An 11,085-nucleotide genomic window follows, 5' to 3' on the forward strand; every position below is an offset into this window, starting at 1 on the left:
GTGCATATAGTCTATAAGGTGTACCTTATTAAAAAGTTACACAAGTGATCCCTTTTTATTAACAGTTAATTAGTATTTAAAATAAATAAACGGTAGTAAACAAGTTTTACTCATTCCAAACTTCTAGTTAAGCTTGTTTAATCATTCAAGTTTTTTTTTTTTTTTTTCACAAGCCAAACTAGTTTACACCCTAATCATATATATCCATTATTTGTTTTTATTGCAAGTTATCTTTGATATATAAGGGGAACGAGGTATTCTTTCATGGTCATAGGACCAAAGAAAAAGTGTCACGTAAAAAGATTCTCCTCAAAATATTCAATCATTTTTTTTTATCAATTTCCTCCTTATTATTAAAAAAATAGCTCTTTATACGTGTGTGATCAAACACTTTTTCTTTGGTTCTATGACCCTATTAGAATTTCTCAAGAGGAACACTATTGTAGCAACAGAGAGAACACCCTAGAACCAGCTTTTGTTTATTATTTTTTTACGTGAATTTCATAAAATATTTTAGAAATAATACCTAAACACTAATATAAAAAATATTTTCCTCAGCAGATAAATCTAAATAAACTTCCTCCTAAATTAATATTAGTAGATAAAAATAAGCTCAATCTTGATATTGAAGGACTTGAACACCCTACTCTTATATTTTTATGAACAATTGATTGAGAAAAATATAAAATATCAATTATGGTATCTTTTAATATATATATTATTTTATTTTTTCATTTTGAGATGAATCATATCACTCTTTGTGCACACATGACATGATTAATATACAATATATATTCGAATAGTATATAAACTAGAAAACATTAAATAAAATCTACCCTCCCTCTTCATCGAGTTGTTATGCATTGTCTAGCTACAAGAGAACCATTTGGTGGACCAGTCATCTCAATCTGGCACACACTATGAAGCCAAAAAGATGAATGTAAAATCCACATATTAACCTTCACCTTAAATGTTCCCTTTGCATAGCAACTCAACCTATTGTTTTGCAATTCCCTTTGAAGTCTCACACCAACTTCTTGAGGCATAAAAAGCAAAGTTGATATAAACCTTACCGTTTCATATCTAGTTTCCTTTGGCTTCTGAGTAAAAGGCTTGATTGATTGTGATGCTATGACCCTATTTGAGTAGAAAAGTTGAATATATAAAGACTCAAACTTCACATGAACTTTTCTATTGGGATTAGAAAAATTTGCTTGAAGAGCGAAATCACCATTGAAGTATTGTTTTGAGTCAAAATATACAACATTTAGGCTTGCATTAGAAATATCAAATAAAGGGTTGCTTGGTTTGAGTGTAAGGTAACAAATAATTGTTGCAATTCCAAAGAAGATAAGTGTAAAGCTGAATATGAAACATAGTATTGCAGCAAACCATACAATTGGTTTGGTCTTTTGTTGGTCATCAACCTTAAGTATTGCTAACTTTCTTGATGATCTTGTTCTAAGAGGATGTTGATTTTTGGGTTGTTTTGATATGATAGGTGTTTCAGGAGAAATTTCAATATTAGTTTCTTCTGAGGGTGGAGATGTGTTGGGATGCATTTTTGAAAAAAGGGCTATTCAATCAAACAAAGTCATGAGGAGAAGAGATAAGGGATGAAATGTATATTTATTCTAAGAAAGAAGCTTTTTTTTAGTTGATTATAGTGAAGTGGGGACAATGTTTTTTATTTTTCTAGGTATTGGCAATTAAAGGTGGTTTAGGTGGGATAAAGTTTGGTCACATTTGATGTTTTTTAGATTTTGAATTTTCATGCTTTTTGTATGCGACAATGTTTGAGAAAATACTAAAGGGTTATGAGCTCAAGAGAGCACTCACCTTTTTCATTGCTTCATCTTTAAGTCTTCAAGTTTTACATGGTTTAGACTTTGTCCAATTATGGTACATGTATGTTTTTTTTTGGATAGATAATTATGGTATGTATACCAAAAATAATTATGGTACACATGTATGTGAAAATAGGAATTCGATTAAAGGGTTTGGATTGTGAATGTATCAGTTGTAATATAGTGGTGTCCCATGATATCAAACTATGTACATGCCACGTAGGATGTTTAAGCATTAAGAAAACATAACAGCCAGAAAGTGAGCCCTCTTAGTAAAGGTCCATATTATTGTTAAGGAATCAATAAATTTGGATTATGATCCAGCTTTGGTGAGCTTTCTGCCGGCGGGATCTTAATCAAAAGAATTCATATTTGACTAAATTATGCACTTAGTAATTACTGCTCATTTTTCTATTTGTCCATAATAAGCACTCAAAATGTTACACCCTCTATCCTTCCTAGTATGCACACATACGGGTATATAATACTCTCTCCGTCCCTATATCTAAATATATAAGCACGGAAGGAGTATATAAGACTAAATTATCTAATTTACGGTTATTAAGAATTAATCTCATTTTACTGTAACTCAAAATTGTCTACTTTCTCACCATTATGTATAACGGTTAGGGATATAATCTTTGAGCAATATGCTTGTGTGGCATCACAATAAGAAATCTAAAATATGTGTTGTACACTGTTTATCAACACTATTAACATGATGAAAATTTGCATGAGTAAACCAACGTGAGTTAACTCATGTTGGTGTTCGGAACGTGATTCTGCGTGACTTAAGTTACGTAGATATATAGTTTAACGTGACTTAAGTCACGGAGATTATGGACCTACGTGAGTTAAGTCACGTGGAGAGCATTTTGGGAAGTTCAGACTGAAGTGAGCCATTCTTGTTGGGAGAACAACAATTTTCAAACTTGTTAAGGAACATTTTGGTTTGGGCTTTGTGGTATTAATTAGAGGCCTATTATTACAACATCGATCAATATTTTTTTCAATTATTTCTTTTACCATCCTCCAAACTTGTTTCAGATTATATAATTTAAAATGTTGTAAGATGTTGGAGGATGGTTTTAACATGTTTTTACATTTTTCGATTTATATAATCTGAAATATTGTAGTTTGCACGAGAAGCTAATAAGGTGGGATAAGAAACAATCTTCATTTTTTTCTAATAAAAAATTTAGGTTAGCTGGACCCGGAGATTTGTTAGAGAGTCGGTACAAGGTTCAATGCTGAAAGAACGCTTGTTACTTATATATCACTTGTTAAAGAGGTCATCATATCGACATTCGAAGTTGAACTTACGACCTTACAATTAGGGTTGGGAATAGGTCAGGCTGGCCTACAGGGGCCTATGGCGTGGTCTGTTTAAGCCTGGTATGGCCTGGCCTGTTTATTAAAAAGGCTAGGCTTAAGCTTTTTAAAAAGCCTATTTAAGTAAATAGGCCAGGCTTAGGCTATCAAAAAAGCCTATGAAGCCTAATAGGCCGGCCTGTTTATGCATGTTAGGCTTCATAGTGGACTTTTTAAATAGGCTTTAAAGCTTTATAGTGAAATAGGCTTTTAAGGCCTTATAGTAGTGATAGACAAGTCTTACACTGAAATAGGCTTTGAGGTCTATTAAGGCTATTTAAAAGTAGATAAAATGGAATGTTTAGTGACTTTAATAGTAAGTAGGCCTGTAAATAGGTTTTCAGACCAGACCAGACTTTTAAATAGGCGAGGCCAAAAAAATAGGTCTATGAAAGGCCATAGGCCAGGCTCAGGCCTGCAATTTTTTTCGTAGGCCAGACTCAGGCCTATCAAAGCCTGGCCTGGTCTATTCCCAACCCTACTTACAATGAGTCAACTTCTTACTAACTAAACAATTTTTCGTTGGCACAACATTATAAATTTTTAATATAACATGATAAACCAAATAAGAATTTCTTTAAAAATAACAGAAGTATGAATCTCATCTTTAACATTTCAATATCAAACTTGGTTGATCATGTAAGAACTTGTCAAATACTCAGAGTTTGTCACCAAATGTACAAAACTGTAGCAAACAGAGAGATACAAAGAAGATAATGAGACTATGGTTCAACACCTTTTCCCATAGTTCATGCAATTTTTTAGTTACACAACTCTATATTATTCATTCATGCAATATGAATGTCCTGACCATCCCATGTATATTAGTTATTTTTTTCTTTTACGGTCCCATGATATATTTTTTTGGAGGGTCCCATCCCATGTATATTATTAGTTCATTGTTAAGAGCCTGTTAAAATTAGCTAGTATTATTAGTTCAACACCTTTTATGCTCAATTATATATATGGTGGACAAGATTAAGTCATCGACATTCACGTGGTTGAAAGGGAAATACATTAGTCTTTCCTTAAACTTTAATGGTTGGTGGCTTAGCCCGTTTACTATCTTAGGCATTGACTAATTTGTTAGTTCTTTATTGTTTTTTGTTTTTGTGGCTTGGCCTGTGCCTTGTAATTACTGTCTCGAATCTGTTTGTATTATGGTGTTTCTTCCTTAGCACACCTTGTGCTAGGAAGACCTTTTTGTTGGGGTAATATATTTTATTTTAACCTCTTCAAAAAAAAAAAATTAGCTTGCATTTATTATTCTTTTTTTTAATGAATAGTTTTTATTATTCTCTTAACTTAAAAATTAGCTGGTATGTATATTTGGTTCATTTTTTCCTATTACATTATGTTTTGGGCCTAAGTTGTCCATGTCTAGTGTATGGGCTCAATATTCATTGAGAGGTTTATTAGACTATTACTTTTTCCACCCTATCTTCTCGTGCGCCAATTTTTTTTACAAAAATGCTCATGTGATTTTCAGATTTTATAATCTGAATTGAGTTTTTCCTTTGTCTTGGGATGAAAAAAAAAAGAGTTTTTCCACCATTTCAGATTTTATAATCCGAATACCCCTTAAACATCTTTATTCATGGGACTTTTTCTGGGACTCTGCCCCTCAAAATCCAAAATTCTATCGTTTAGACTCTTTTTTATTTTTATTTTTTTTATTTTTCATATTCTCAGAAAAATCTGAAATTTTTTGCCTTAGTTTAATTTGATTTTTAGAATTTTTTTAATGATATTTTATTATTTTATTTTATTTTATTTGACATGTTTTATCATTTTTTTTAATTTTTTTTTGTTGTTTTTTAAAAGCGAAATTCCCAATTGCTAAATTGGGAGAGATTCTGACTGCTGCTTATGTATAAGCATATTTTGGATTATATAATCTGAAATTTCATGTCCATTTTTGTAAAAAAAAAAAAAAAGGAAACTTGAGAAGGTAATAAGGTGAGAAAAGTAATAGTCAGTTTATTATTCGTTAATTTAATTTTTATTTTCCTAAGTGAAATTTATTAACACAAGAGTGAGACAACACTAACCTAACACAAGTGATAGATAGTTGGAGATGTCAATCCTTTAAAAAATTTAATACCTCGAAATGATTTTAAAAAATTGAATACCTCCAAATGATTAGTTTTCGCAGTTGAGCGGATGATGCATTTGATTTTTGAAAAAGATAAACAGAAAACTATCTCTTCCGGTTTGAGATAGAAATCCATACTTTGTTAAAAGGGTTCTTGTATAATCTTCATTATTCATCAATGAAAGATTAGGTATATAGTGTTCATTTTTCTTATTCTTTCCTATGATGCTTTTGAAATGCATGATTCATGAAGTGTCTACTAGAAACCATTTATTTAGATAAAAAGAGAGAGAAAATCTTTCTAGCTAGAGGGATGATATAGGGAAAAATGGTCCACAGCCGAAAAAGTTCCACATCGAGGCCGGTTGACGTGAAAAATTTAATGAATACGATCCACGAATTTGCAATGTCGGTTCACCAAAATTGAATTAATGCTTCCCTATGAATTAAATGGACAGAGGATAAAATGAACCGTAATTTTAAAATCCGGCTCGGTCATCGACTCGGCAGCCGATCCAAGATGTTACTCGAACCGGCCACATCACCAGTTCACTGTCCGACCGGTTCGACCGGCCGGTCCGGTTTTTAAAACTATGAAATGAACTGTTTTTTTTTCTTTCTTTTTCTTAAATGAACTGTTTTTTTAAAGCATACCATGTTTTATATTTTGATCGAAAATGAGAGATTACTTTATAAAAAAAAACAGAGAGACTATCCTTAATAATATTGGCACATGTTTTGAGTCAAACAAGCGTATCTAGAGCAAAATAATATTTACTTTATGTTTGGAGTTTGGTGCACTCATTTTATTTGTTTTTATTAGGGACTCATCATATTTGTTGGCCAAACTAAGTTTGGCTCCAAAAACATTTTTAGATTCTTGTAATATAACATTGGAGAAGCATAAACTATTTTTTTTGAAGAAGAGAAGCATAAATTATTAATTAACAACAGTGACATTAGTGATTAATTTCTATTTATAACTATCTCAAATGAGATTTAATTTAAACATTGTTGTTTGATGTTACACGGTCCAATTCTTACCATTAAGCTGATATTTCATTTCATTGACATAAAAGTATTCTTGCGTGTAAGATCATGATACTTTAGTATTCTTCTTTAGTCATTTTAGATGTTTAATTTTATTTTTTTTTAAGGAAATTTTAGATGTTTCATTTGGCATGTTCAAAACCTACGCAAGTGCAAACCTGATATACAAAATGATGGGATTTCACTCACTATCCTAGTTGCAGTTATTTATTTTTGGCTTTTCGCACCGGTTTCCGATCCATCAAAGGTGGACGACTAATCCGGCTCGTGCGTAGAGGCATGTGCACTGGCCAAGCGTTGTTCACCCTGGGAATCAAACCCGGTATTCTCCGGGTACGTCTTTGCAAGGTCGTCCCTATGAAATAGGAGGCTCGGCTCTCTATTTAAATAGCCCCCCAATAAAATAAAAACGCAATTTTTTTGTGTAGTTAAACTTTATAAAAAAATCAGAATCAGAAGAGCTTCTAAACATGAAACGAAATACAAAAAAAAATTAAGTGAAAGAGAGGTAGAATTTACCAACGATGACATTTGGATTTGTCACTTATCCGCGGTGGGAAAGGGGAAAACGAATGGTTTATGTGAAAAAGAAATGATTGTTGTGATTCTTTCAATGAAATAGATTTTCAAATTGACTGATTAAGTGATTATACAAATTGGTGGTGATTTGATAGTACCAAATTTATGTCCAGATAGGAGAACTAAAGTTTAGAAAAAAGTCAAACGTGTAAAGAAGTAACATATATATTTTTTATTTAAGTGGGCGTGAGTATTAGAGTTAATTTTTTCTGAGGCCTATAGCTTTTGGAGGCCCGGCTAATTGAGCACCTTGCACTCCCTCAAGGCTGAGCCTGCGTCTTTGGAATGAGCTCCTTGCCACTGGAGCCCAAACAATTTGATTAGTTGCAGTTATTTTTGACGATGATAGATAAACCTTTTATGCAACTTGCAACATTTTTTGTTTTGAAAGAATGCAACTTGCAAACATAACAGCCACGGAAATATATTAAATATTGACAAGGACAACTAGCAAAAATAATTAATCAATTGATTCCTTTTCATCTTTGTCACGTCTATCTACCTTGCATTACACTACTTTTTCGTATTCTAATGAAACACAACACTATTAGTCCTGTCCTAGACAATGTTATTTCCTTCTTTTGTTTCTTTCTTTCTTGAAAAAACATTTTAGTACCTATCATGTTTCCAAGTTGGCAACTTGGATTGTGAAGAACATAATTCAAAAAAATCATATTTGATGCTATTATAGAGTGAAGATTGAACCTTAGAGGAATTCTTGTACTTCAAGATGAATGATTATGCTTATGCATACAAAGTTGAAACCATGAATCGTCTAGTTCAATGGAAAATTCACAATTTATCAACATGCACTTATATCAAAGCTGATCCATTCAAAATAGCCATGTGGAACTGGTAAAGTCAAGTTTAGAATTTTTGATATTTTTTAGTATTATATTTGTTTATATATTGCTAAGTTTTGTTCTTATGATATGAAGGCATTTATCAGTGGAAAAGAATTGTGGTTTACGTATTGAATTATATCCAGAAATGTCTAAAACAATCGCGCACAATCCTCCAATTGCATCTTTCATAGTTAGGATTCTTAGTTATGCTGGAAATAGCAAAATCTTGACTCAATCAGGTGATTCAAGTTCTATGTTTAAAAATATATATAACTTAGTTAAATGCAAATAGTATTTGATTTAATAGTTAGCTATATAGTATTAATATTTGTGTTGATCTTGATCTTTTCCACACTGATGTAGAAATAAAAGATAAACCTCTTAGCAATAAGGATAGCTTTGTGTGGGAGATAGGGGTTCCATTACCTGGAAAATTCATAATTGACATTGAGTTTCTGGATTTGAAAACTACATGTCCAAAGGTAAGTAAGTATATAATATATCCAAATTAAGGTATTGAATAATATATGTAAACATTGATACAATTTTTTTTTTTCCATTTACTTTTTATTTTGTTTAGTGTTGATATGAGGGTTATTGACTTCAATTTCTTCACCTAATTTAAAATTTTGCTTGATTTGAATAAAGGGTGGGGAAGCTGGCTCTATTTGGCCTAGCGGATTTATGCAGCAGAGACAAAATGCAGCGGCCCTTGAATCCCTAGGTCGAATGATAAGAGAAGATATCTATACAGACATAACAATCAACGTCAATTCCGAGGGAAACATAAGAGCTCATCGAGCTGTTCTGTCTTCACAATCATCTGTGTTTCGCAGCATGTTTTCACATAATGTTAAGGAGACTGATTTGTCTACGATAAACATCACCGACATGTCAATTCAATCTTTTCAGACGTTTATAAATTTTCTTTATGGAAATGTTAATGATGAAGAGTTTCTTATGCATAGATTGGACCTATTACATGCAGCTGACAAGTATGACATCTATGAGTTAAGAGAGGCATGTCAAAAGAGTCTTCAAGAAGATATTGATCCAAAAAATGTACTTGAGAGACTCCAAATTGCATCTTTGTATCAATTAACAACATTGAAGTTTAGTTGTATGCAATATCTTGTGAAATTTGGCAAAATATATGATATTCAGGGTGATTTAAGTTCATTCTTGCAAACTGCTGATAGAGATTTGATATGCGAAGTCTTCAATGAAATTCTTGATGCTTGGAAAAAGTGATATAGATCTTCCAAATTTTTAAAGATAGGAAGACTAGATGCTACTATACATAGATAGGTTGTTTGGTTATTGGTTGTCCATGATTGTTTTATTTTTTTCTTGATTTCAATGTGTATATATATATATATAGGTAATGTTCTTTATTGGGAGCTATTCCTTTGTGTTTAGCACTCTAATGTGAATAATTTTCTATGCATTTGAATGATTTGTTTTCTCATTCGTGTTTAGCACTCTAATGTGTATAATTCCTTTCACAATACCATTATCTTAGTCTTCTTCACAACATTATCCCATTATGCAGCATATAGCATTATATCAATATGCAACACTTTATCGCGTTCTGCTAACATGTGATCACGGTTCTGAGAAAAATCACATCTTTAAAAGAACAACTCACATGTATTCTTAAGAATAAAATCCAGAAAGTACAGTCTCTTTCCAAATCACGCCATCACCTAACCATGTTATACCATACTAAAAGCACAGTCTCTTTTGCAGCTTTAGGAAGAAAGCTAAAAGCTTGAAACCAATTTTTATACCTAAACTTGCATAACTCTACCGCGTCCATGTAAGAACATGGATGCATCTCTAAATAGTCTTCAATTTTGCCGGTATCCCAAGCAATACTTTCCAAACTTCCTTTCACAGTACCATTGTCTCAATCTTCTTCACAACCTTATCCGTTCATCTTCATGCAACATTTTAACATTTATATCAATCTACAACACTTTATTCTACTGACACCACCTAACCCATGTATGAGAAAAATGACATCGTTAAAGAAACTTGTTAAACTGATATCTTTGAAATTACACAATGAAACAATTCACATGAATGTAAATATAAAACCAATCATACTAACAACACAACACTCCTACCATAACCTCTTTCACAGAGTCAGCTTGAAGCTCAAAACCAGTGTGTACCTGAAGCTGCATAACGTTGCTGCACTGCACTTATATAAAGAACACGGTCACACTGCTAAACAGTACTCTACAATTTTGCACTTGTTGGCAATACCATTGTCCCAATCTTCTTCACGGCCATATCTCTTAATGCAGCATACTGATATTATATCAATCTGCAACACTTAATTTATTGCATTCGACATACACACAATCTGAAGCACATAACCTATGTATCAATCTGATGAGAAAATAACATCTTCAAAGAAACGTGTTAAACTCATAACTTTGGAATGACACAATGGAACAGTTCACCAGTAATCTTCGGAATGAATGTGAATATATGATGGAACGAGTGTATCATGTAATTTCTTACAGACACCTGATAAACACGGTAAACAAAATCATATATGAAAACACCGGATATGCCATTGACAGAAAAGATTATGTTATTACTGAGGTAATCGGATTTATATGTCAATTTTGAATTCAACATAACAAACTCAAGGTTTTCCCTTAACAACAAGGTTCCTCTTCAACCAAATTTATCAACAAAACAACTACTGCAGACATGTTCCCTTATTGATCAAGGTAGTCATGGAAACAAAAAACATCAACATCTAATGATAATATAAACTTCTATGCTTAACAATAATACAATTCATCTTCAACTTGGATCTTGTTAAGAGTCCCACATCAGTTAGGAGTTGGCCTGATAATTTGTTTATAAGTGGGAGCAATCCTCACCTCACAAGCCGGTTTTGTGGAGTTGTGTTAGGCCCAACGACAATTTCTAATATGGTATAGCCTCTTCACGATTCTTTGGACCACCTGTTATCAGGTTTCGTTATCGGACCACTCATCAGTTCTAGTTGCAAGTATTGATATCTCTAATTTCTGATCCCAAACTCACTTGATCTTTTCATGGATTAAGTGTAATTGGGAACAGAGATTAGAGAATTCAAGGACTAGCAGAGGCACCCAAGGTGCAATTGGATCTTTGCAGAAGAAAAGAAAACAGAGAGAGAAAGAACAAGAAATAAGGAGAAAAGAAAATACACAAAAAAAAAAAAAACAGAGAGAGAAAGAACAAGAAATAAGGAGAAAAGAAAATACACAAAAAAAAAAAAAACAGAGAGAGA

At 32.3% G+C, this 11,085-nt stretch overlaps 2 protein-coding genes and 1 long non-coding RNA gene across 4 annotated transcripts; 1 reads left to right on the forward strand and 2 right to left on the reverse strand.

Annotated features, from left to right (window-relative positions):
• Positions 1-774: 774 nt before the first annotated feature.
• Positions 775-1,639, reverse strand: LOC11437411 (uncharacterized protein At1g08160). The gene has a single exon (XM_003617848.4). It carries the CDS (start codon positions 1,560-1,562, stop codon positions 846-848), a length of 717 nt encoding a protein of 238 aa, XP_003617896.1. The 5' UTR covers positions 1,563-1,639; the 3' UTR covers positions 775-845.
• Positions 1,640-7,406: 5,767 nt separating this feature from the next.
• On the forward strand, positions 7,407-9,252 carry LOC11439899 (BTB/POZ domain-containing protein At1g55760). Its single transcript, XM_003617850.4, has 4 exons — positions 7,407-7,797; positions 7,881-8,026; positions 8,151-8,269; positions 8,436-9,252. The coding sequence occupies exons 1-4, from the start codon at positions 7,673-7,675 to the stop codon at positions 9,036-9,038; spliced, it is 993 nt and encodes a 330-aa protein (XP_003617898.1). The 5' UTR covers positions 7,407-7,672; the 3' UTR covers positions 9,039-9,252.
• A 59-nt stretch (positions 9,253-9,311) lies between these two features.
• LOC112421894 (uncharacterized) lies at positions 9,312-11,027 on the reverse strand. 2 transcript variants are annotated; one of them, XR_005646321.1, is made up of 2 exons: positions 9,917-11,027; positions 9,312-9,713 (listed from the first exon to the last, which is right to left on the reverse strand). It is a non-coding gene; the product is annotated as an uncharacterized lncRNA (long non-coding RNA). The 2 variants fall into 2 exon arrangements; XR_005646320.1 differs by having other exon boundaries at positions 9,312-9,785.
• Between the last annotated feature and the right edge of the window lie 58 nt (positions 11,028-11,085).

The sequence above is a fragment of the Medicago truncatula genome, chromosome 5, assembly GCF_003473485.1.
Source record: "Medicago truncatula cultivar Jemalong A17 chromosome 5, MtrunA17r5.0-ANR, whole genome shotgun sequence".
Classification (NCBI taxonomy): domain Eukaryota; kingdom Viridiplantae; phylum Streptophyta; class Magnoliopsida; order Fabales; family Fabaceae; genus Medicago; species Medicago truncatula.

Bases quoted from the DNA above. Each gene is read 5' to 3' on its own strand.
- LOC11439899 (XM_003617850.4), top strand. From the start codon at position 7,673: ATGAATGATTATGCTTATGCATACAAAGTTGAAACCATGAATCGTCTA. The intron at 8,027-8,150 runs GTGATTCAAGTT...ACACTGATGTAG, and splicing joins CAAAATCTTGACTCAATCAG to AAATAAAAGATAAACCTCTT. The intron at 8,270-8,435 runs GTAAGTAAGTAT...ATTTGAATAAAG, and splicing joins TGAAAACTACATGTCCAAAG to GGTGGGGAAGCTGGCTCTAT.
- LOC11437411 (XM_003617848.4), bottom strand. From the start codon at position 1,562: ATGCATCCCAACACATCTCCACCCTCAGAAGAAACTAATATTGAAATT.